General features: G+C 38.8%; 1 protein-coding gene across 1 annotated transcript in view; it reads right to left on the reverse strand.

Moving 5' to 3' along the window:
- Window positions 1-7,138: 7,138 nt before the first annotated feature.
- Window positions 7,139-26,949, reverse strand: part of LOC135081120 (stromal interaction molecule homolog) — a 57,643-nt gene continuing 37,832 nt past the window's right edge. The window contains exons 6-13 of the mRNA XM_063975863.1: window positions 25,292-25,485; window positions 24,213-24,332; window positions 17,422-17,589; window positions 15,186-15,320; window positions 14,408-14,531; window positions 13,772-13,834; window positions 7,973-8,063; window positions 7,139-7,331 (exon numbers count right to left, since the gene is read on the reverse strand). Of these exons, the coding sequence (XP_063831933.1) occupies window positions 7,139-7,331; window positions 7,973-8,063; window positions 13,772-13,834; window positions 14,408-14,531; window positions 15,186-15,320; window positions 17,422-17,589; window positions 24,213-24,332; window positions 25,292-25,485 (1,088 nt within the window). The remainder of the gene's footprint in view (window positions 7,332-7,972; window positions 8,064-13,771; window positions 13,835-14,407; window positions 14,532-15,185; window positions 15,321-17,421; window positions 17,590-24,212; window positions 24,333-25,291; window positions 25,486-26,949) is intronic.

Here is a 26,949-nt window from a genome sequence, read left to right on the forward strand (position 1 = left end):
CCTGGAGCGTTCAGTTTGCGAGCATTCTATAGTCAATTTGCCTAGTGTTAATTTGAAAACTTGTAAGTTTTCTCTGTTCTTTAATACAAGCATAGTGCGCCTGCATCGCCTGCTTAACGAAAGCTCCTGGTTTAAATTATTTAGATGACAATAATAAAGTGACAGTAAAAAAAATAGGAAGACAAACAGCATAATGAGGATGTGGTAATAATCATCTTGAACTGTAACAGTGAAATGAAATATTCAAGCATTCGTGAAATAACTGCACAGTTTGAGTCATAAAGAGATGTCAAAAACATTGTACAGTTAGCTGCCTATTGATGTAATCATAATGTGTAATGTCATTAGGCTTCAAGGTGGTAACTTATTAATACAATGTAAACTATATTTTATTGAACTACAATTGACATTTTCAGCGAAAAGAAAATCATGCAACTGTACAACTCGCTCGTTATAAATATTGAATAAAAACAAACTAAAACCTAATTAAAATTTAGTTCCGCGCCGGTTCGTGTTTCTAGACGATTGATTGATTGTTAAATGTTAGAATATTTAAATTATTTATTGTATCTTACACGAACCTGCATACTCCCAATTAACTCAATAAAAAAGCAAATAAAGCGGGTGAATCTCATTATATAACATTCCAAATAATAAATATAAGTAGTCGAAAATTAAAAAGGATATGCAAATATTTACATACTACAAAGAAGTAACAGGCATGTTCGTTAACTACACGTCAGGTGAATAAAAATAATAAAATAACACTGGATTTATAAAATAAGAACTCAAGAAAAAGTCGACTTAATTGCCACGCAATGTATTTGTAAGAAGAAACTTTTTGATATATTAAAATAATATAATTTATGGAGCAAATGATATAAAATTAAAAATAAATAATGAAGATTAGTTGCTTCAAAATAATTAATAGATCAAAGTAAATCTACAACAGCTAACAAACCTTTTCAGCAGTTTGTTTTAAATAAAACCTGATCCATTTACTTTTTTCTTTTCAATAACTTATTTACAATACACAAACTTTTCTCATTCTATACACACTATTTTGAAATACTAAACAGAACACAAAGTTCTGGTCACGCAGTAATATTATGTGCTCACTCTACAGGGTTTCAAAAATACTCAATCAAATTGTAAATATTTATATTTTAATATCAAACTCGTTAGTTAGTACCATATTTGTCGCATCTACAACCTTTTTGCCACAATTTCTCATGATTTATCTAATAATTACTATTCATTGACAAAGGTGGTCAAGATAATCTTATATAACCTATATTAACATGTAAAGCTAGAGCCACATTATTGTGAGTGTCGTGTCGTGTGTGAAGCTTTAAAATCATATTGGGTCTACACATTTCTTATGAGTGTTCACAACTTTTCTGCTTGGTGCCGTATTCAAATTCTAAAAAATAAGACAAGATTACCCATATACTAATTGACATTCTTTAAATGTTGACTGACACAACACGACACTGTGTGCCCCTAGCGTAAATTCTACCTAAAAATGACGTTACAGTCAGCGTCAAATAGTTCGTGACACTCAAAGTGGACAAAAAGTTGACAACAAAACTTTATTCCAATGAAGAATGTTCACTAATTTTGTTTTTTAGCTTTCTGTATTCTCTGTTAAAAATAAAAAATACACGTGAAAGAATTATTTCGATACGTCAATTAGTTTCCAAGATATTGAATTTTAAAGGTGCGGGCGGCGGCCGGCCCGCCATTTTATGCGCGTGACGTCATATTATAGTGACTGGCTCAAATTTGTATGGGTGGAATCTTGCAAGCTGAATTAAGATCCACTTCCGGACAACCGATTAATCTGAAATTACGCATACATATGTAATTTGGATGACCATGCAATATTATGATGACATGGAGCTGATCTGATGATGGAGCTGGAAGGTGGCCATAGGAACTCCATCATAAAACGACTTAACTCCATCGAGTTTGGGCTCGTTCGTTTTGTATTGACGAGAACTTCAATTCTATAATAGTAATCAGGGTCTGATGATGGCTTTGGAAGGTACTTCGATAAAACGACACAATCGCATCAAGTTTGGGTTTGGTTCAATTTTAATTTCTGTGATGGGTTTGGGTGTTAATATGTATAATATGTATGTATTTACAAAAAAAAATCTATTTAAGTATGTTTATATCCGTTGTCTAGTGAGCGGACACTATGAATGTACGTCACGCGGGGTCACGTGACCGTCGGCGGGACTCGATATTTAAGCGAACTTTGAATGCCTATAAAACCATAACTACTTAGTATTTTTAATGAAATAAAAACAAATGTATTTGTATATGTAAAAGCTTAACTGTAACAAAAGTTTCATGTGATTTTACATACCTAGTAACATTCTCAATTGTAACCAAGGTGTGTTGCGAACTTTTTGGCTACTTTGGGTGTCACGAACTATTTGACGCAGACTGTACCAGTCAACCAAACAGATGCTTTAAAAAACTGTAGGTAACGTCATTAATAGATAGTAACAATAATAAATTAAGTCAACAAACACACAGGTTCAGTTTTGTTAGGCTCGAATACACTGGCCACATCTCAAATCGCAGATCTTTATAGATTGAGGTAGACAATGCCAGTTCAGAGAATGCCCACGTTTCTGGTCAGCAAACATTGCTACATTGACTGACAAAATATGGAGATGAAAAATAATGTCGCGGTTTGACATAGCTTCTTTCCTTGGGAAATCAGCACAATGTTAGTGAAAGACTATTTGACACCATTCCCCAATAATTCGAAATCACAACTTTTTTAAAAATACATTTTATTCTGATCTTATAAACTTAATTAATTTTAAATTACCTGTAAATTAAGATTTTTGGTTGCATGTAATTGAAAAAAGTAGTTTAATTGAGTTGTCAAAATAGTGACACTTGCTTGTATTGCAGTTTTAAAAAGTACGTCAATTGATTGGTGGTGTCAAATAGTCTATGATTTGATTAGTCATTTCAAAACCCACAACAGTATAATTATTTTTTCTATGAGTGGATCAAAAAGAAGCCGATTACCGTCTTCATAAAATTTCTCAACGTCGAAGCTTAGGAAGCCAGTGCATATTCCAAATCAATCGAAAACCTTTATTATGTAAGTACAGATAAAGGCACATCGATCTGGCACCTTAAATATTTGTAAAAGATCCTAGTGTAGTCAGATGTACTGTCCCGTGGATGTGAATGTGAATACCACATTCAATATTTTATACAAATAATTCATGATGGTATTAAATCATGGTTGTTGTGTCAATCAGTAGTTTTGTCGCTGACAAGAATCCGTAAAGCTTCAACCACACCATCGCCGGCGCGATCATAGGATAATGACAATTGGCGCGACCTGCTGCCTTATTCACGTAACAAAACTTCAACGACAACAAATCGCTGAGTTGCGATCCTATCGAGTAATCTTTCTATCGAAATGATCCTTGTGAATACGGATTTAGAATAGTACGGCTAGCACAAAAAACTTTCGAGTTCGAATCGTTTGCGTATTCGAATCGCCATAAAAAAATTCAGTACGAAAAGTGAACTTAGTATGAGAAATGGTTGCACGAAACTTATTTGGAGAATCAAAATTGTTACGTCATCGTTTAATTCGAAGATAGAGTATCGGATTTTCGTAAACGATTCGAAGACGAAAGTTGTTCATGCTAGAGGTACTGTTTTCTAATAGGACGACATCTAAACGTCAACGAGATTTTGACGGTGTCAAAATACGTGAATTAGGCCACTGTCATTGTCACAGGACAATCGATCATAGGATCGCGCCGGCGATGGCGATCAGCATCTTGGTGTGGTTGAAGCATAAGGCGTAAGTACCTACCTAAGCCGCTGTGAGCTCGTGTCACGCCGGCGTTTTGGATTTCTTGCCAAAGGGCAGGTGCAAGCGCCGCTTGCGAGGCTTGGGCGCGCTCTCGTCCTCCATCAATGAGGAGTCTGTGGACTCTTCTTCAGGTGGCGTGTTGCTGGAAGGCGATGGTGCGTCGGATTCGATAGCACCTGGAGATTATGAATGAGTAAGTTGGCTAAAATAAAGAGACACTGGTCTTAACGCGACATTATGAATGAGTTTCTATTGTAGTTGAATAGTTTCTATTTTTTTTAAAGTTAATAACGAAAAAAACTAATACATTTGTATTGAAAATCGATTTGAGGAATGTGTTAAATGTCAAAAGTATGGAGCTTTCAGTGAGCGTCTTTTGCTGCGTAAATGGATCGATTCCAGCAACGACATTGATGCTGCGCGAGCGCACAATAGCCTCGGGGGCGGCAGCAACTTTCTGTTTGAATGAAGCTACACATACCTTCAGCGAGTGTCATGCATCAGTACTGCGAGACCGCACTATAGCTCCAGCGTTCGGCGACTTACTATGGCAGCAGGACCACGCTGGATAGATCCCTACCTGCCCAGTTAACGCTGTAGTCCAGGGATATAACAATGAAACGCACCTTCAAGCGTCTTTGGCTCGTCGATCCCAGTGACGACGTCGGTGCTTCTTCAGCGGACGATGGGCCAGGCAGCTCTCTGTGTGAATCTAAAGCCCGGTCGCCGAGCACGTAGAATTTCTGTCGCGCTCACACACTCGCTGCGGCCGCCCGTCGCACAGTCGCGACTGCGATATAATTACGCGCGAGCGACAAGGATGGGTAGCTTGGGGTCGTTGGACGAAATTCTACGTGCTCGGCGACCGGACTATATACACAATATAACACACCTTCAGCCAGCGTCTTCTGCTTCACAAACGGGTGCCTCGGCGGCGCTCTCGGCTCGTCGATCCCGGCGACGACGTCGGTACCTACTTCGCGACCTCACGATGGCGCTGGCAAGTGGCAGCTTTCTATTTGAATCTACACATGTCATACCTCCTCCTACTGTCCTCACCTAATTATTTAAAGCTGACCAGGAATGTAATAATAATAAAACACGTTCAGCCAGCGTCTTCTGCTTCACAAACGGATGCCTCGGCGGCGCTCTCGGCTCGTTGATCCCGGCGACGACATCAGTACTGCGAGACCGCACTATAGCTCCGGCGTTCGGCGACTTACTATGGCAGCAGGACCACGCTGGATAGATCCTTACCTGCCCAGTTAACGCTGTAGACCAGGGATATAACAATTAAACGCACCTTCAAGCGTCTTTGGCTCGTCGATCCCAGTGACAACATTGGTGCTTCTCCAGCGGACGATGGGCCAGGCAGCTCTCTGTTTGAATCTAAAGCCCGGTCGCCGAGCACGTAGAATTTCTGTCGCGCTCACACACTCGCTGCGGCCGCCCGTCGCACAGTCGCGACAGCGATATAATTACGCGCGAGCGACAAGGATGGGTAGCTTGGGGTCGTTGGACGAAATTCTACGTGCTCGGCGACCGGACTATACACACTATAACACACCTTCAGCCAGCGTCTTCTGCTTCACAAACGGGTGCCTCGGCGGCGCTCTCGGCTCGTCGATCCCGGCGACGACGTCGGTGCTCCGCGAGCGGACGATGGCGCCGGCGGGCGGCGGGCGGCGCGGCGGCGGCAGCGGCGCGGCCACGCTACGCATGGAAGCGCGTAGTTGTGGTTGAGATTGGGAGTGGGACGCGCGGGATAGGTCCTCGCCTGTCCAGTTCACGCTGGAATAGAAAGAAAGAAAGATACATTTATTACAATGGACATCACACAAATACAGGCAATTATAGACATGAGAGTGACACATAATAATGGAAGAAGAAAAAATAAAAACAAGAGTAAACTGAACAGTGCCACCCATTCACCAACAAGATGCCCACTGCAACGGGACCCCACTCAGCATATGCCGTGGCCCACGGTGACGAAGGCCACGGCGCTGGTTTTCAGTGTGCCCCATGCCGAGTGAGGGTCACGGACCATTGGTAAAATAAATAAAATAGTAAGCTGCATAAAATTGTGTAGAGTAGTAGTGTGGAACAGATAATCATAGTCATCAGCTGGGCTAGGAATTAGGATGCACTGTGGTAGTGAAGGCTTTGTCCGGAATCCCACAGTTCCTTCCCACTTAAGGCGAATGACGGAGCTCTGGGGTCTTTTTAGTGGGTATGCCTTTGCCCCAAATAACCTACCCTGTCCCCGCAGGGTAGGTATGCAATTCAATGCATTTTTTCCCAGAAAAAAAAAAGGAATTAGGATGCGCGCCGTGATATACTCCTATCGACGTCAAAATGTATGGGGCAAAGTCGATAAAATGGCGCGATAACTGCTTATCGCGGCGCGCATCCTAGACCTACAGGTCATTTAGTGTTAAATGTATACAGGAAGACGGCCCTCTCTGCTCCTCACGCTGGCCAGACGGACGTGATGTGAGCATATTTGTTCAGTCACCTCTTCGTTCGTTCGTTTCAGCCAAATAACGTCCACTGCTGGACAAAGGCCTCCCCCAAAGTTTTCCACAATGAACGGTCCTGCGCTGCCCGCATCCAGGCTCTTCCCGCGACCTTTACCAGATCGTCGGTCCACCTAGTAGGAGGCCTGCCCACGCTACGTCTTCCAGCCCGTGGTCGCCACTCGAGAACTTTCCTGCCCCAACGGCCATCGTCTCTACGAGCTATGTGCCCCGCCCACTGCCACTTGATTTTAGCAATTCTGCGAGCTATGTCGGTTACTTTGGTTCTCCTGCGGATCTCCTCATTTCTGATTCGAGACACCTCTTACGAGAGTTAATTTGTAAATTCAAATTTGAGATGAATGCGAGATTCGATTGGGAGTGAATTAAGAAGCTAAGAGGTGGATTAAATGAGTTCTCAAGAAGAAACTATTGATTGTCTGGCAGTGAATGTATGAAATGAGTGTGACTCAATACTGTTTTTCAAACAGTATCTCATTACTGTTTTTCTTAGGGAGTTGACGAAAAATCAAGAACATAATCGACAAAACCTAAGACTTCTACAAGCCACATTCATCATACTTACTAATATTATAAAGGCGAAAGTTTGTGAGTGTGTTCTTTACTTCATCACGTTTAAACGGCTGGAGCAATTTTAGTAAAATTTGGTATGGAGTTAGCTGACACCCTGGATTAACACATAGGCTACGTTTTACCGGGTAACACCGCGGGGCACAACTAGTACTTTATAATGTTGTACTCACTTGTCTCCCCCCAGCACAAAGTGCACCGGGTCGCGCCGTCGGTCCTCCGAGCCCTTCAGCGACTCGGTGTACAGACACTTGGACCGCAGCTCCTCGATCGAAGCCTTCTTCTCTTCAAGCCTCCTCTCCAGTCGATCGTCTATCCTCTTCTCTCTCGCCTCTTGAGCTAGACGCTCTTCTAATTGTAGCCTGGAGGTTTGAGAGAAAAATATTACAATTTACATTGGTATTGTTGGAGGAAGAAAACTTCCGTTACACGTAGAAAACATTAAAAGTAATGAAACGAATAATAACGAATGGACGACAACTTGAATATAAAAGTAGATGAATTCCTGATCGATTTTAATGAGGGTTTTCGCGAATGAAAGATCCGCTAGATGGCGGGACGTGGATGTGGGGTCTGACTGCTGCGTGATTGGTGGATTTTGACATATCTGTCAATGTCATGTCAAAAATAACCAATCATGCAGCATTTGGACCTCGCGTCTACGTATTGCCATCTGGCGGATTTTTCATTCGCGAAAACCCTCATTCATGTCAGTAAAATGATAACAGCAGGTTATGTTGTCCCGAAGTTGTGGTAGTGTAAACTATAATTGGGAGGTGTATCAATTGAATGATCTTTAGTTTTAGGTATTTTCAATATTAGCATAGGTAACAATTACACGGTAGTTTGCAATTTCTAATAATTATAAAAGTTTCTATAATATACGCAAACGAAACATAATTTTGTCCAAAACCATTGCCATTGGAATTAGAAAGAGAAGTGTCTTTCTAATTGCAATGGCAATGTTGGAAACCATGATTTCGCCAATGTCAAGTGTGCTTACCTCGCTTCGGCCAATCTCAAATCAAGGGGGTAGTGGGGGGCATCGGTTTCGCTGCCAGAGGAATCTTCTCGCCACCCGAAATTGTCAGCCACTGTATAAATAAACACATATTACAAATTATACAGTGACAAAATCAAATAACTAAGTTCACAATTATCTTATACAACTTATTTTAGCTGTTTGGAGAGGTGTCATTTTTTAAGTACCTATTATACAAAGTTACAATTGCTATAGTCCGGTCTCTGAGCACGTAGAATTTTGTCCAATGACCCCAAGCTACCCATCCTTATCGCGCGCGCGTAATTATATTGCTGTTGCGCTCGCACACTCACTGCTGCCGCCCGTCGCACAGTCACGACAGCAATATAATTACGCGCGAGCGATAAGGATAGGTAGCTTGGGGTCATTGGACAAAATTCTACGTGCTCCGTGACCAGACTTTAGTAAAATACAGAATGTAGCTAGCCTACTTAGTTAGTGTGACATATTGTAACATTGTTACACAATAGGTGGTTTTTTTTTTACAATTTTATTTTTTATTCCCTGTATCCTAGAGTAAAAGCATGTATGAAATAATACTATTTTGTGTTAGTCAAGTAAAATAAATAAATCTATATTTATAAGCAATGATTCTACTGTTAGATATTATTTCACTACAAAGCATTCTAATTTTACAATGTCTTACCTGATCAGTAGCAGAGCAACAGTGTTGCCATACAAAACACTGAAAGCAAATCTAGTATGGTAAATAAACTTGCAACACTGAAGGGGAGTGGGGGTTGGCAAAAATAAAACAAAATCACAATCGTCAAAAGCTTTCAAACGTGCATAAGAATAATATAAAAATATTATTTGATATGGTTGTTCAATATCGCGTAATAATGGGGGTAAAAAATATCTTATGTATTTAATTTACATACCGTTTTAATTATAAGCAAATATTAGATGTTTTTGTATATAATATATGTAATAATAATATTTAGTTAGAATGCCATTACTCGAAATGGTTAGTTCTAAAGCTGAGAAAAAGGTTACAAAAAGCCTTTTTATGCTTAAATATGTATATCGTAGTTTGGAATATTTTTAATAATTCGTATTTTTCTCGATAAGCTTAATAAAACATAAATACGCATGTAAACAGTAACTTTTCAACGCCAGAGATTTTAATAATTAAAAAAAACTACTGTAACTATAGTTACGAGCGAATGTGCAATTTACAATGGTTTGGTGAAAAAGTAAATTAAGTTAAGTGAAGTGAAAAAGTAAATAAATTCGATGATAACTAACTGGTGGTAACTAAAGGGGCGAAAACGTGCGAAAATCTAAATAAAAAAATTAACAATAACAAGAAGCTCCAGTAAAACGTTTTCTATTGCATTAAAACAAATAAAAAACGCTTCTGTTAATAACTATACATGCACAAGGATACAAAACCCACACCGATAGAAAAATATATACAAAATTAGCTAAATCTGAAAGTATATTTCATACATGCTTTTGCTATATTTGAGATAAAAAAAAATGAAAAAAATAAAACACATTATAATCCGTGTGCATTTCGACTTGGGCTCCAACTTTTGTGGTATACTTGTGATAAGTCGAATATATTTTTACCGAAATGTATATTGTGTAATGTTGTCCGCATACGAAATAAGGAGGTGCTATAAATGTTATCTCTATTGGCCTTTACATCATAATATACATATAACTTTCATGTATATAATTTTATTTCATCACCCGCTTTTAAAACATATTCGTCTTACCACTTATTTATTTGGATATCAAGTTTAAAATTAAATAAAAACTGAAACATTACCTGATTTAAACACCCATTTCAAAATTACATACAAAATACACACCACATATTTTGAGGATCAGAAAAAATAAGTAACTATTTAATGCATTTCTAATACACTGAAAATGAAAGCTTCCCATCGATTGTGATCAAATGAACATTTCGCAAATATTTATTAAATCGAATATAAAACAGAAATACATACAAGACTTATGGGCTACTGAAATAAATAATATGACCAAACTTAATTTAATTAGTAGCATCAAAAATGTATAATAATAACTAAGTTATACAAGATCTGTGAGGAACTCTAAAATGACGATATGAAACATGACGTACTAGTATAATAAGATATTTTAATAAATAAAAAGGTATATGTGATGATGACTTCAGAGTCTGGTAACTACGTTTTTGACCCGAATGCTATTAATGTACTACAGCCACTACTGGACAGGATAGAGTTAGGTTTACAAAGTGTATTAAAAACGTCATTTTCTTCAGTAACTAGCTAGTGACTCGTTGTTTTGTTTAATAATTTTTATTTGAAAAATTAAATAATGAATTTAGTAAAAAATGAAAGAAAACACTCCGTCATCACTAAGCCCGTATCATAAAACGGTACTCAAATATGAATTTATACTCAAGTTTTAGATTCAAAAGTGAGATTATTTAATTTAAATATTGAAATTCCATGAATCACAGGTTTCAACCTGGTTAAATTTGAATGAGATTTGGAGCTTCGTTTCGTGATACGAGTTTTAGGAGTTTTAATAATGTTTCATATTAAAACGCTATCTTACAAATAAAATAAAGTTGGATATAGGTTATTCAAACTGTGAAATATCCCTATTCGAGACTTATAAAGCCAGAAAGTGGAGTATATACCTGACAGATAAGTGTATTGTCAGGGACTTTATCAATAAGTGATGAAACAGGCTTTTAAGCTAAATTACTACATCTTCAGAATAACTTTACTAAACTACTAACTAAATATCTATTCGTTTTGAAATGCTACACCTATTAATCATAGTTTAATTTACGTTTAAAGATAATATTGTTATTAACCGAGTAGTATCACGAAATAATAAAGAATAGAAGTATGATAGATGAGACGACCACACATACATTATGTCTTTAAAACGCTTTAGTCACTATTTGAGCTAAGTACAAAATAATGGGCTGCAAAAATATTTGGTGACGCAAAAAAATAAGAAACTCATTTACGCTCGTATCTGTTTTCTGAAGGCATAGCTCGATTCTGAAGGACTCATACGAGTGTCATTTCATTTTGATATTACAGGCTGGCGGGCCATAAATTCACTGGCTGTGGGGTATGTATTATTAAACTATTACTTCATTAATTTAAAAACCGATTTCAACGATATAACTAAAATCTACGAGGGCCCAGAAATATTGTTGTTATAAAAAGTACCTACTGTGTAAATATACAGCACGTTTCTCTTTTTACTCGACCGAGCCAACAAGGGGGTTATTTAAAAGTAAATCTATAATCTATTTACATATGTAAGTAGGAAATATAAGGTGACTTAAGTACATATAGTTTTGTATATCTATATCCATGATTTTGTACCAGAATTAATTTTAGCATCACCGATGCCAAAACCAGCTTAACTGATATGACCGTAAGAGCTATTTTACAATAGCGACTCATTCCCTTGAATCGATATTAACCCATAAACTTATTGGCACGTCCTACGCTCGTACAAAAGACACGTAGAATAAACGCAAAATAAAAAAGCTTTTAGTCAAAGTCACAGCGCGATATCGTGAGTTCATAGTTTTAGATTTAATTTTTTGAGCACTAAACGAATTATCTAATAAAATGTATTATTTTTTCTTATAAACTACGGTAAGGTCAACGTCGTCATTAAAGTAAAATATTTGCTTCTTAGTTTTTAAAGTTACCTTCTACTCATAGATGGTTAAGATGGTTTTGCATAAAAATAAGATGTGATTCTCTTTATTGGCTTTGTATAAAGATAAAATGTGTTTATTTTTTTTATTTTTTAGCTGCCTAATAGTGAAATGTTAGTGATATAAAACTATCCGTTGGCACAGAGTATAAAACATATTTCATTTAACAATCCGATGTGAGAGCTAGAGTCAAAACTTATTGTATCCGAAAAAATATTCTAGTGTAACGTATTTGTATACCATAGTAAAAGTAGGTGGTTATCGGCATTTGATTTCGTATTTACAGGGCTTAAGAGCTATAACGCTCTGCATCTGATCCGAATCCGAGAATATTGCTTTAAAGTAACAGCAGGCCTGTTCATCTCCGCTAGTTTACATCGAAAACAAAACACACACGATGGCCCACCTACAGGATACTATTCGACAAGGCCTCACATACGAGCGAACATTGACTCACGCACGCGTATTCTTGTGTATGATGGAAGAAAATAAAGAAAATGGTGTACTAAATACTGTGCAGTATTTAACTGCCTAAATAATAATAAAAACACAGAATGTACTTTTTTAAGTTGCCTCAAGACACTGAGAGGTAAATAAGTAGTTAATATTATTCATGATAATTCATGCTAAATCATGTATTTCCTCCGCCATTTTCCGCAGTTAGGCACCTCACGTCACATCATTTTACCGAAGTCAGCCCTATAGCTTCGGCGCAGTGCCGATCACTGACGTTTGTCAACAAAATGGTACTTGACTCTTGAGACAGGCTAAATTACACCATATTGTTAATGACATTGAGCATACATTTTTTTAAATACCTTGGCGAAGTAAAACTTCTGTACGTAGTACTTATTATTATTCTGTGGTAACAGTAATATTATAGATCGAGCAACGAAAGTTGAGGCGAACACACTGATGTAATAATTGAATTGAGAACCCACAAAACAGAATACGCGATTGAGGTGCGATTGTGGTCAAATGCATAAAAAAAATAATCGCCTCAAGCCTCAACTCTTGCTGCGCGAACTATAATGTCTTTGTAAGTTTCTGGGATTTTTATCAGCAACTGCCCTAAAAGTAGATATTGCACGGGAAGTCCTATGAAGACCTAATCCTAGGCCGATTTCATCAGATATTTTATTCGATTGAACCCTAGCTCTCAGGTTATATAAAATAAATGTCGAGGTAAATGCATTCCTAAGATTTATCACAAACAGCATTTTATGCTAAAATAGATTATATTGGTTATTTACAAAAAAATGTAAGAAAATATTTTTCGTTTAAAAACTTCTCGAAAACTTAAAATGTATGCATTTACCCGCAATATTAAAAGTTATGGTAACTGTTACTAAAATTCTAAGGATATAATATTACCACGATAGAAAAAACGTGTATTTTTCAATTTTATGTCCTAAATATTTAACGATAAGGTCCAATTCATAATTGCCATTATAATTTTCATTATCCTAGTAGACAAGCACCATATTTCTCCCTAAAATACTAAATCTAACGCTACATAGTTGTAATTTTAAGTGTCTTTTTAGTTAAGTTTTCTCGTGGTAATACTGCACAGGGTCATTATTTACGATTTTTAGAAACATCGTTACACTTTGAACATTTACAAACCAGAGACTTAATCGTTTTTTTGTCATATAATTACATTTTTATAACTATTCATAAGTTCAACACTTATTCTGTATATTTTAAAATAGAGACTGGATTACTTTTTTTGATAACTGGGTCAGATAGATAGTTTGTCCTACAGAAAAGTGAGTTTTTTTACGTTCCGTGTTGTTCTGGATACGATTCACCGGTTTATAAAAGTTCAAAGAGCGAAGTACAGTCGCCTGGTCAACCTACAAATGTCAATCTTCAATGATTGTGAACATTTTCAAAAAAAGTTTCAAACTTAATCGTAAGAATTACAATGGAAAATTTGCTCATTCGATTGTGAACTCTATTTCTTCGACATAAAGTTCAAAATCTATTGAAGTTTGAATTTAGTAGTAGGTTGATGTGCTGGCGGTACAATAAACTTTGATCTCACTCCACGTGGTCGTGGTCGTTACCTGAGCCGCATAGTGACGTGTCGTCGCCCACGCTTAAGTCGTCTTGAGAACTGCTCATACGCACTGCAACAAAGTTACAAGGTTAATAACTAAGCGTGGCTGAATTAAATCTTAGGCATGGTTGGATGTACCAGGTAAATACCAAAGCTTTACCCCCTTAGGGGTGGAGTTTCGTAAAATCCTATCTTAGCGGATGCCTACGTCATAACATCTACCTGCATGCCAAATTTCAGCCCAATCCGTCCAGTGGTTTAGGCTGTGCGTTGATAGATCACTATGTCAGTCAGTCAGTCACTTTTGAGTTTTACCAAAGTATGGGTGAAGTTATTTTGTGAATACCTAAGCATGGCTAAAGTTACCAGATAAATACCTAATCAGGTCTGAACTCTGAACTTATCAGGTAAATATCTATTTCTTTACAATGCATATCAGGCCTTTTAATGTTTGAATATCTACCGTAACCATTTGAAGACAAAGAAAAGGGATGGTCAACTGAACCCTAATGCATCAAATACTTTTTTTTTATGTATGTATGTTGTATTTGTGTAGTATCGTAGTAGGTTTATCAAAAAATAAACTTTAATGGCTTGTGTTAAATTAAATTTTACTTCAGTTGTCTGTTAATAGTGAACTAACCTCTACCGCCAAGCCGACCGTTAATATTCCTGTAGAGGGCAGTTTCCAAGTGTTGCAGCCCGTTGTTCTTGATGATGTTGAAGCCGCACAGCCGCTCGATCTGTTTCCACCTGTGCATTCTCTCCTGGAAATTACAAAATAACATTACTTCTGTTGTCAGTTATTAGCCGTGTGAATAAAAATAGAATAGGACCACCTTTGAGAGTATAGTCTGGTCCGTGAGCACGTAGAATTTTGTCCAATGACCCCAAGCTACCCATCCTTATCGCTCGCGCGTAATTATGTTGCTATCGCGCTCGCACACTCACTGCGGCCGCCCGTCGCACAGTCGCGACAGCAATATAATTACGCGCGAGCGATAAGGATGGGTAGTTAGGGGTCATTGGACAAAATTCTACGTTCTCACGGACCGGGCTTTAGTATCCCTCACCACTCACTCTACCATTGGCTAAACGAGTCAGAACTGATAGATTTAGTCGAGTTCATTAAAAAACATTTACGACCGTTTGTAAACTGTACTCGACCATTGTGCGAACACTTTTATGGTGAGTAGCGCGTAGACTAAATTACTCTATTAGTGCGAATAATTAAGGGCCAAGTATGCGAACATCAGGTTTCCCTAGTCCATCTGGCCAGTGTAATCCTCCATTTGCCTCTGGTAACTTAAAAAGGTCGTTATCGTGCTCCTGCATTGGACTAAATAACCTACTGATGATGATATTGTGTCACAAGCTCAGTATAAATATGGATACGCACTCAAAATATTCTTGTTCATTACCTGTAGTTCCTGAGTGACTTCGTTGAGAGCGGTGCGCGCTTCGACAATGGATTTGTCTACGTCGTCGATCGATTTGCCGTGCGTCGAAACGAACGCGCCGACAAGACTCGATCGCTTCTTGCGGAGTTTCTCGCACTGAAAGAAATCAAGGCATAGTTGATTAATCAGTGGAATTTGTTTATAAAGTATTACATATAAATGTTAATAATATGATCAGTTGGTTTTAATAGAAAGCATGTTTTTCACTTTAACTTGTACAAAATGTTACAAGCTTTGAGCATCAGAATGACCTAGACCTTGAAAAGTTCAATTTAGCAATATGCCAAATCGTTTATCTATTGTGAACTAGAAGAAAAAAATATCAGAATAATTAGTCGATTTTCAAAAAGTTGCTTCTGATAAATTCTATGTTCTCTAGACTGGTTATTGATTTTCCTAGAACATCTTAAAAAACAACTGATCGGCTCTGTTAGCATGACCCATGACTGATAATGGGGTAGTGGATCTCAAATTCGTGAGAATCTCAAAACTACTGGGAAACTCTTAAGATGTCGCCAAACAGAACACTATACTCACAGCCTCTCTAGCTTGCTGTAGCTGCATATCAGCCTGCTGCGTCTTGCGGAGGTAGGAGCGGTTCTCGACCTCATGCATCAGCTGTATCCACTGCCATTGACAGTAGTTAATGGCAGTGGTGATGGCAATTAGACTTGCTAGTCTGCTGGTGGTGCTATTAACGTCTAGGGTACTGTACTCACAGCCTCTCTAGCTTGCTGTAGCTGCATATCAGCCTGCTGATTCTTGCGGAGGTAGGAGCGGTTCTCGACCTCGTGGGTTAGCTGTAGCCACTGCTGCAAGCCAGCGGGTGGTACTAAGGACTCTTAGTACACTGTACTTACGACTGTGTGAGTGACAGAGGCTACAAAGAGGCTTCTCTGGCCTGTTACACCTGCATGTCTCCCTGATGCTTCAGGAAGCCGTTCCTGCCTCAATAGTTACACGTAGTCTCCGACCTTGTGCGTAATTTACAATTACTGTTGCCGGTGTCTGGTGTTAGTAGCATACACTTTTATACCTACACTAGGTAGGATATACTCACAGCCTCTCTGGCTTGCTGCAGCTGCATATCCGCCTGCTGCTTCTTGCGGAGGTAGGAGCGGTTCTCGACCTCGTGGGTTAGCTGTAACCACTGCTATAGACTGCTTGTGATGCTATGAACTCCTAGTACTCTATTTTCACGGAAGAGGGAAAGAGAAGCTACAAAGAGGTTTCTCTGTAGAGATGAGACGTATTTACTAGAACAGATCCACACACTAGGTATTTTACAGTACTAGGCGGCACCTATTCCATTTAAAAAAATACTTGATCCACCTAGTATTTTATAAATTACACGATTTCCGACCCTACCCTGGAAGTAATAGAGGTTATTATTGCGTAATCCGTAGTCGTGTATTACGCGCACCTAGTATTTCTCGCTAAGCTTATGTGCGAACGTATCCGTCTCTGTCTAACCAAACAAATTTGAGCGCGACGAAGCAAACGCACACAAACGTAGTCAAACCATATTCATGTAAATAAGAAAAAAGTATGTAAATATTTTTATGAAATTGATATCTTTTAAATACGCCAACTTTTAAGTTGACAGTCCAAAGCCTGTTGAAGTATGAAAAGGGAGGAATTATATTATTATTCAATTTCAAATTGCATCATTCATACTACGGTTGTATCTTTTCAAAGAAAATTGTATTTTAAAGTCATATTACTTGGATTAGTCCGCAGTAATTTAGCATACTTGACGCGACGTCAAGTATGCTAAATTACTACGTACTAGGTGGAACAGGTATTTGGATCGAGTATTAATAAATACTTGGAATAGGTGCACCTAGTATCAAATTTACCTAGTATAACCCATCTCTATTTCTCTGGACTGTTACAGCTGCATGTCCCCTGGTGCTTCACGAATCCGTTCCTGCTTCAAGAGGTAGGCGAAGTCCTCGACCAATTACGTAAATTGTTACTAGTGTTACCATAAACTGTTATACTGTTGTACTCACAGCTTCTCTAGCTTGCTGCAGCTGCATATCCGCCTGCTGCTTCTTGCGGAGGTAGAAGCGGTTCTCGACTTTATGCATCAGCTGTGTCCACTGCCATTGTTAGCAGTTAATGGCAGTGGTGATGGCAGTTAGACTTGCTAGTCTGCTGGTGGTGCTATTAACGTCTAGGGTACTGTACTCACAGCTTCTCTAGCTTGCTGCAACTGCATATCCGCCTGCTGCTTCTTGCGGAGGTAGGAGCGGTTCTCGACCTCGTGGGTTAGCTGTAACCACTGCTGCAAGCCAGCTGGTGGGGCCCAACATCTGTCTTCTAACTCGCCTTCAGCGCGGCGAAGCTCTGCTCGGAGCATCTGAGGATTATCAGATTTGGTTTATAAGTGATTTGTAGTAGGGATGTTATGGATATGTAGTTTCAGTTATGGATACGGTTACGGATATAGGAATAATATTATACGTACGTAGGTTTCGATTACGGATATTTTTTTATTTCAGATATCTGAAAGTTTCGGTTACGGTTACGGATATCTGTGCTTTAGAATGCAATTTGCAATAGTTGTCTAACACGGTTCATTCATGGCCGCACACTTTAAATCGAATAAAAAGAAAGTAATAATAAAATAAAAATGTATACTAAATGGCATTATAAAGGTAAATCAAGCTGTTATGCCTTTACATATAATGCTATACAAAAAAAAACCATTTTAAACTGCCTACATCCGAAACTATCCGAAACTTTTGCAACGGTTACGGATATTTTTTTATTTCAGATATCCGAAAGTTTCGGTGACGGTTACGGATATCCATATCATCCCTGATTTGTCATCCTGTCATGCTGACATCTTCATTCTTTCAGCCACAGGTCATATTATGTCTTATCCACTGCTGAACATATTATAAAACATTATAACTGGTATCTTGCAAAGGAAAGTAAGCCTATATGCTGGGTACAGGATTTCTCCTCACGCAGACCAATGCAGATTGGTGGGGGGTTTGATTGAAGCCAGTGATCCACCATTGTCAGATGTGATCTAACTGCCTAAGGCCCATGATTAAGCTTATCTTGCATATTTTTTTTACATAGGTGTATATCGCAAATTGTTATTTTGACATTGTTATCTGTTTATGAACTGTTTAACAATTTTCCTTGTAGCAACAGTTTAAATTGTGTCTATAATAAAGACGAATTTTCCTCAACTCAATTCAAATTGTGTTCTCATTCAAAAGAGACATCCACTAATTAACATTGAGGGCCTTGACAGTAAAAGGAAAATGCAACATAATGAAAAAAAAACTTAGTTATAGTTAATTGGTTTATCAACTGAGCAAATCACAATGACCCGTGCTTTGTCTTAACCTGTTGGCCAGATAACTGATGCATTTTGTGTACACTGACGGTAAATTAAGCTAAACCCAAGGGCATCTTTTTTCAACAAAAGAGTAAACAATCTGCTGTCAATGATACAGTCAGCGTCAAATAGATCGTGACACATAAAGTGGCCAAAAAGTTGACAACACAACCTTATTCCAATTGTATAGATCGTTTTATCCACGAAGACGTGCCCCACCAATTTTTGATAAACGCGGGGTGCCGGGAGTTTGATCCGAGCAATCCGAGCGTCATTGTTGTAGTGTGCGTGTGCACTGTGCACCTCATGGATAATTTAGCGTGTATCGATAACACACAAACATTAGCGGAAGAATGGTGGGGCGCGTCTTCGTGGATGAAACGATCTAAAACAAAGACATGTTGCGAACTTTTTAGCTACTTCGGGAGACACGAAATATTTGACGCTGACTGTATGGCATGTTCATCTCCTCGAGTAGGCATCGAAAACAAAACACGCGCGGCGGCCACGCCGGCATGGCTAATCCGCTGAATTGCACCATATTGTTGACGATATTGAGTATTTTTTTAAATACCTTTGCGAAGAAATTATTCTTTGTGAAGTACGAGTATATTATTATTCTGTGATAGTACTAGCAGGTAAAATAAATAAATAAATAATAAAATCTTTATTGGCAACAAAAACACTTACATGCACAAACATTGTTGCGTTAGCAACTGCATTAGTCAAGGACTGTGTCGCAGTTGCTAGCGCCCACCTCATACAGGCTGACATTGCAGACTTAAAAGTATTTTTGTTTTAATTTTAGGCTTAATTTTAACTTCTATTATATAAATTAAATAGTTAAGTTTACACATTATTTAGAAGTAGGTACCTAACTGTGAGTGTGTGTGTATAAATTCGTGCTGGGAGTGCAAGTTTCATTATGATTAGATTTATTTCTATTTTGATACCAATTTTATCCAAATTATACATTTACCATTACCACTACTTTATCAAAGTTTCTACTGCGTCATAATCAAGACCAAGAAGCCATTCACTTAAAAGGATTTTGCATTTGAAAGTGGGAAGGGAGTAGATGTGAAGTGCTGCGTTTACTTTGTTGTATAAAGAAGATGAAATGCAGTCAAAATGGTGCTTAGCTAATACAATTCTACTTATGACAGTGTCACAAATTCTATCCTTTCTTCTTTTGCCTTCCAGTAAAGCGGGACTATAAATAAGAAGCTTGTGCTTACGGAGTACAACGTTTAAAACAAATAATTTGCGTACTGAAAGAATTTCCCAGAAATCATGTATCGTCCTGGTGGGATATCTGATAGGCTTGTAGGCCATCACCTTCAAGACAGCCCTTTGGGCTCTCTCAAGCGGAAGAATTTTTGTCTTGCCAGAACCACCCCAAACTGTGATGCAGTATGATATGATTGACTGGGCAAGAGCAAAGTAGGCAATCCTGAGCGTACCAAGATCCGCACCAACCCTTAGCTTACTAAAAACAAAGATAAGTTTTCTAACTCTTCCCGTAACAGATCCAATGTGTTCGGTCCAAGACATAGTGCTGTCTACTATAACACCCAGGTACTTGATGTTTTGAGTACGAGAGATTGAGACACAAGCACATGAATTATTTGGGATCATATTACAAGTATGAGCAATAAGGTTAAATGAAGAGTCCGGTTGAGACGAAAGCCTAGGAGAAAAAGTGATAAATTTAGTTTTTCCTAAGTTCAATGTTAGCAAGTTACGAGACAGCCAAGACATTACACTATTTAGAGCGGATTCTGCAAAAAAGCGAGTTTCCTGCCAACTTCTTCCATGTGTAACAATCGCGGTGTCGTCGGCATAAGTTATAATCTTGCAGTTTGGCAGGCTTAGTTGGCAAAGATCATTGATATAAATAAGAAACAAGGTTGGCCCCAAGACGCTGCCCTGGGGTACACCGTAGGTGATTGATTGACTATCACTTTGAAATTCGCCAACCGCGACGCACTGCGACCGATCACTAAGGTAGCTCCTAAAGATATCGAGCACCACACCACGAATGCCAATCCGATGAAGCTTAGACAGAAGCAGGGGGACAGACACAGTGTCAAAAGCCTTTGTAAGATCGAGAAAAATACATAGTGAAGTCGACTTTTGATTTAAATTATTAACAATTGTACTAGTTAAATTTAGAACGGCGTCCTCTGTTGATTTACCTGATCTAAAGCCGAATTGATTTGAGGATAGAATATTTTTATGATTTAGGTACTGTATTAGTTTTCTGTTCAATATTTTTTCCAAAATTTTTGAAAGGACAGGTAAAACTGATATGGGCCTATAATTATTGACACTACATCTGTCCCCAGCCTTGTATATAGGATGAACTAGTGCCTTCTTAAAAGCAGTCGGAAAAGTACCGGAAGAGAGACAAAGGTTAAACACGTGTTTCAAGACCGGGATAAGGATATGTCTCGCCTCCTTAATCAAGGAGGTCGGAATACCATCCCATCCTTTTGCGCAGTTTAGTTTTAGCCCCAAAATAATATCCTCAATTTCCGCATTGTCAGTACCTAGTAAAACCATAGAGTCCGGCATAGGATTATCGGGTTCGATGGAACTGTGAAGAGATGCATTAGGAAAACTGGATAATAAATTATGTGCCAAATCTTTACCCACGCTTGCAAAGAAACAATTAATCGAGTCAACAGCTGTCTGCGGACTATCATAACTGGATATGAGTTCGTCTGAATGTGAAGTTCTCTGCTGTAAATTTGAGATGTTTTTAATAAGATTCCACAGCTGCTTTGGATTTTTCTTGTGTTTTTCGAATTGTGAACGTTCATATTCCCTTTTAATTTTTTTGAGCAAATTATTACAAAAGTTTTTGTAGCGTTTATAAATAACATTTAAGATCTCATTATTTGGTTGTTTTTTGGTGTTACGATAAAGTTTGTCCCTGTGACGAATACATCGAAGTAAGCCCGGCGTGATCCAGGGTTTATTAATACGTTTTCTGCTCGGTAGAATAGCGGTTTTAGTATTGGCTACTATTATACTTGATAATTGTTGAACAAGAGTATTAGAAGCATTTTCGGCGTCGTAACATTTTAGAACAACAGAGAAATCTTGGTTTTCAATCTCTTTCACACAAGCTGGTATATCAATACGTTTGGAAGTGATTTTTGTAGTTTGTCCAACTTTGCAATCCAACTGACATGAGAATACAAGAGGAGAGTGATCCGTAAATGTTGAGTCTAATACTAGCGTAACAGCCGGTTTGTCGCTTTTGAGGATTAGATGATCAAGGCAGTTATTATTACGGGTGGGGAAGAGGTGAGCTGGTAACATAGAATGAGATGCCATTAGGTTCAAATACAAGTTGGTGTTTGGATCTGGACTATCTGAAGAGATATTTATATTGAGGTCCCCAACTAAAGCTATATTTTTGAAGTGACGTAGTGAAAGCAGTAAGGTATCCATTGAATTAATAAAGTTATCAATATTTCTGAAAGACGGCGAGCGATACACAGCAAGGATCGCTATACCCGAAGATAACTCCAATTTTAAGCAATTAGCATCAACCACAATTGGTTCACTCACTTTGGCATTGATATTGTCCCTTATGTACACCACTATACCGTCATTCTGATTTAAATGGCTGGTTTTATAGGTCTGATAATCTGGAAGCGTTGGGAGATGGGGACACTTACTCAGCCAGCATTCAGATAAAATTATTATATCTAGGTCTAGTTTAGTACGATCTATTAAAAGCAAAAGATTTTCAAAATTAACGGAATTACCGATGCTTCTTATGTTTATATGAAATATCTTCAAGTTTAGCTCCGTGTTTGCTATGTATGCTGTAGAATTTTCAGGGGAACATATGTATGATTTAGCGACAGACACCTTATCTATTTCCGAAATTATTCTTAGGTGCTCATCCATTAATGTGCATGGCAAAAATTACGAGCATACACGAACTTAGTTTATTGACATAAGTGCAAAATCCCAACAGAAAGATTAATCTTATGAAACATGAAAGGACAGAGACCAAAAGCAGCAGTAGAACAATAAAAATTGCACTTGCATTAGTAATCAATATGATGTGTTTGTGTGTTGTAAAATTACTATAAAGTTCATTGAATTGAGTGTGTGTATTATATGAATGGCAATTGGATATGAAGTATGACAAAGCAATAATAATAATGAATCTGAGCAACGTCTCAATATTACTACAAGAAATAACATCGAATAGAATAAGAATAGACATTACATAAGCTAGCATACAAGTATATAGTCATAGCAATCTTTCAAGCTTCTTCAAGTCTAATTCATCTTTGATCATGTAATATGGAGACCCATCTTTCTCTCTAATAAATATTTTGCCATTTGACGACCAACAATATTTATATCCGTTACTGCTCGCGAAGACTCGTGCAGTGTAGAAAAGTCGTTTCATCTTAGCTGTAAGATTCTCCGATATGAAAATTGGTTTTGGGGATCCGCCAATATTTAAATGTTCCGTATTCAGTCTATTGGGTCCTCTGTTATATTGTTTGTAAGCTTTAAGTATGCTGTCTTTAGTGATGACGCTGGTTAATTCCACGATCAAAGTTTTGTTTTCAGGATTTCTAGTGTTGATGCGGAAGATGTCTCGTATGTCATTTTTCTGAATGTCAAAATTAAGAACAGAACCTATCTTGGTCACTGTGTCCATTAGGTTTGCCTTAGTCTCAGGTTTACTAACCGGTAGATTTTTTATTTCCAGACAAGTAGATCGAGCATTTCTTTCAAAATTCTCTAATCTGTTTTCCAGTGACTGAATTTGTGCAAGATTTTGTGACTTTTCCTTCTTCAAATCGTTGACTTCCTCCAAAAGAGAGTCATATTTGGATGTGAGGAATTCTATAGACGTCTTTATTTCTGTGTTTTGATTTTTTATTTCTTGAAACGTTGCACAGAGTTTATCCATCTTTGACTCCTGTTGCTTTTTTAGGTCTGCGAACATACCTCTCATCTCGGACATAAAATTAGCTAGCTGTATATCCATTGTACTTCTCCTCTTGCGCTTCTGCCGCTGCGTTATCCCCGAGGATTTGCATGACATGTCTTCCGACTTAGTACCTTCAGCATCTGATGAGCTCTGTTGCAGTTGCGATGCCGAAAGTTCCTTGCGAAGCTCTCCGCCGGCTGCCGAGCTCGGCTGCGCGAGCGGCGCCCGGGCATCTATGTGCTGGGAGGTCGGCGCAGGGGGGGAGTGACGTAGCGGCATGATGTAGATGCGTACAAAGCCAAACTCAAAAGTACCAGGGCAACAGCGCTTAGTAGGAGCGAAGTGAAAGGACAGTCGGCGGAGCTCAACTTAAGTTGGACGGTCGCGACGCTTTGGTACAACACCGCTTTCCGTCCACCGTAACCAGACCCCCGCTCGTATCGAGTGCGTAGTGAATAGTAGGTAACACTCACGTGTGGCGTCTGTTGTACACGGAGCTCCGTCGCAGTTATGAGCTCCTATTATTGTATGCGGATTTTTGTGTATTATTTTTCGTTTAAAAATTAATTTTAACAAATAAAGATTACTGTGACACACGTCTGACCGCCTCAGATGTCCGGAGGGAAGGGGGAAAGGAAAATGTCTTTTTTACCTCGATTTCGGCTTTGAGCTGCGACACCTCCAGGTCTGAAGAAGTGGAGTTCAACAGCGGAGTGTCACCGGCCTCTCGTAGTTTTTTCTCAAGATTCTTCTTTTCAGTATTCACGTTTTCCTGTAAACGAAAGGAGCAATTTCAATAAAATCTTAATATCAGTTACGACAGTATTATCTATGTTGTTTACTGCTACATTACACACAACAACAAATGTGATGTTGGAGTTGTCTTAAATCTTCATGCTCCAGCTCAGCGTGAGAGAATCAGTCTTCCAACAGTAAAACAACCACAGTTTTCAAAGGTAGACAGTAGATGCAGTAGATACCTACTCCTGAATGTCCTCCAAAGCTGCGTCGACATCTAGAGCTGATGGTTACCTTTGGGACACAAGCAGTTGGCCTCGCCATACTTCAAGCTTACCTGCTCTTGCCTGGCTCTCTCCAGCTCCTTCTGCATGTCATCGAGGGCCGTCTCGTATCTTCAAGCGTCATCTAGTGTCACCTGTGGGAGAAGTGCTGCGTTTGCAAGCTGTTGTTTCGTTGTAACACGTTGTAAGCTCACCTGCTCCTGCCTGGCTCTCTCCAGCTCCTTCTGCATGTCATCCAGCGCCATCTCAGCCTTCTTCAGCTGCTCCATGTCGCGCAGCATGCGCTGCACCTGCGAGCGGCTGGCGCGCCCGGCCCGAAGAGCCGCCCAGCACAGCCCAGCAACAGAGAAGCGAGGAGTCAGTCCTTAGAGGCGAGGCTCAATAGTAACCATGTTTGAAGCACCAGGCGGCTCTTCAGTGTGACGTCAGGGTCATCGAAACCATCTCGATTGAAGAACTTACAGCAGATGGACTGCGAAAGACCAGCATATGATAGCCAACGATAGATCTTGATGTTGGAGTCATCGTAGGTCTTCAAGCTCCAGCTTAGCGTGAGAGAATGAGTCTTTCGGCAGTAAAATAGCCACAATTTTTAAAGGTGACTGTAGATACCTGCTCCTGGATGTCCTTAAAGCTGCGTCGACGTCTCGAGCTGATTGCTGCCCTTGGGACGCAAGCTATTGGTCTCAGCTAAATACTTCAAGCTTACCTGCTCCTGTCTAGCCCTCTCCAGCTCCTTCTGCATGTCATCCAGCGCCATCTCAGCCTTCTTCAGCTGCTCCATGTCGCGCAGCATGCGCTGCACCTGCGAGCGGCTGGCGCGCCCGGCCCGAAGAGCCGCCCAGCCGCCCACCACTGCGCCCAACAGCAGAGAAGCGAGAAGCCAGTCCTTCCATCTACTACCTTCTGCAACGATGTGCGAACATCTTAAGAAGCAAGCCGTTGGTGTGGAGTAATAGGCTGTATTAGATCCTATTTCTGTATAGGGTTGACTTAAAACTAGGGGGGCGCGTTGAATTTAGAATATGATTTAGAATTGGCCTTGTGGTTCGCGCGTAGGGGATTCAAATCAAATTAAACATAAGGTCATAGCAGACTAATCAACTCGAAAAGGGATCAACACCGTATCGCCTTTCGCGCACTGTCAATCGCAAACCTTACGGTGCGGATAATGTGCGTTGCAGTATGAAGTTTCATACAAAAAATACTGAGCGCCTCTAGTTGATACGGTTACGATTCCTGTCCGGCGGGTGTATAAATGTGCGACGTCCTATATCCCGATTGAATAATAGGATAGGATGCTATTGAGATACACCGTTTTTATGTTTATTTTCGTTTGGAATAAAACATGCTTTTGCAGCCTTTTGTGAAAAAACATTGTACCTATCTGATTGTCCATTCACTAACGAAGACGGCATGCATAAATTATGCAGAAACTAAACGAGTCAATAACTGGATGTTATGCGGGCATTGAAAGTGCATATTCTTTGAATTTTGTCAAATAACTTAGATAAGGAAAATCTGGGTCTTTGGGATTTCCGAATAATAAAATATAAAAGTAAAATAAACATATACATTGCTATTTTCTCAAGCCAAGGAAAACATCCTTGTAGTAATGAATTGTAATCACACTACAAGAAGATGCATCAAAAGAACCAATTATTGAGACATTATTATTTTATCTCTATAAAAATCAATCAAATTAAATAATACACCTGACCGAGAATCCAAGTCGGTATTTACTTTAATTCTGGAATATGCAGTAAAGCAAGAGCTGAACTCATAATTGCCAATTTATTCGCAAATAAGAAAACTATTTTCAGACAGTTAATTTTCTTATCAAAACGATCATCCAGATAAACTACCTACCTCGTAATTAATTACCCAGATCAAGGCATGAAACAATTAGTCATTAACAATTAGGTTTTAGATACTCGTTACTTGACCTCTTTGCTACTGGGTGTCCTTGTGTTTTATGCAGCATCTTGGCTATTTATTCAAAATAAATAAGTAGGAGAGTTAGTAGTGTGTGTTAGAATTTAACTTTAAGCAGTTAAATACAATATACAATCTATGCAAAATCCTCCCTTAAAGAGGGTGGAACTCCCTCCCTAGTATCCGGCTCGAAGGACCATGTAAAACCCTACCATAAAGGAGGATGGAATGGCTCCCTGAGCACTTCTAGTTCACTCACTATCACTATAACACTTACAAGATTTAAGTAAGTGGTCCAAATATTGTAAGTCTACATTTTAAAATACGATAATTGATATTGGAATACTTAGAACCTAATATCTTATTTCACGTGTTGATGCATTTCAATGATGAGCAAAGTTCACACATTATAGTATCAGGAAACTACATACC

This window comes from Ostrinia nubilalis, chromosome 19 (assembly GCF_963855985.1).
Source record: "Ostrinia nubilalis chromosome 19, ilOstNubi1.1, whole genome shotgun sequence".
Classification (NCBI taxonomy): Eukaryota; Metazoa; Arthropoda; class Insecta; order Lepidoptera; family Crambidae; genus Ostrinia; species Ostrinia nubilalis.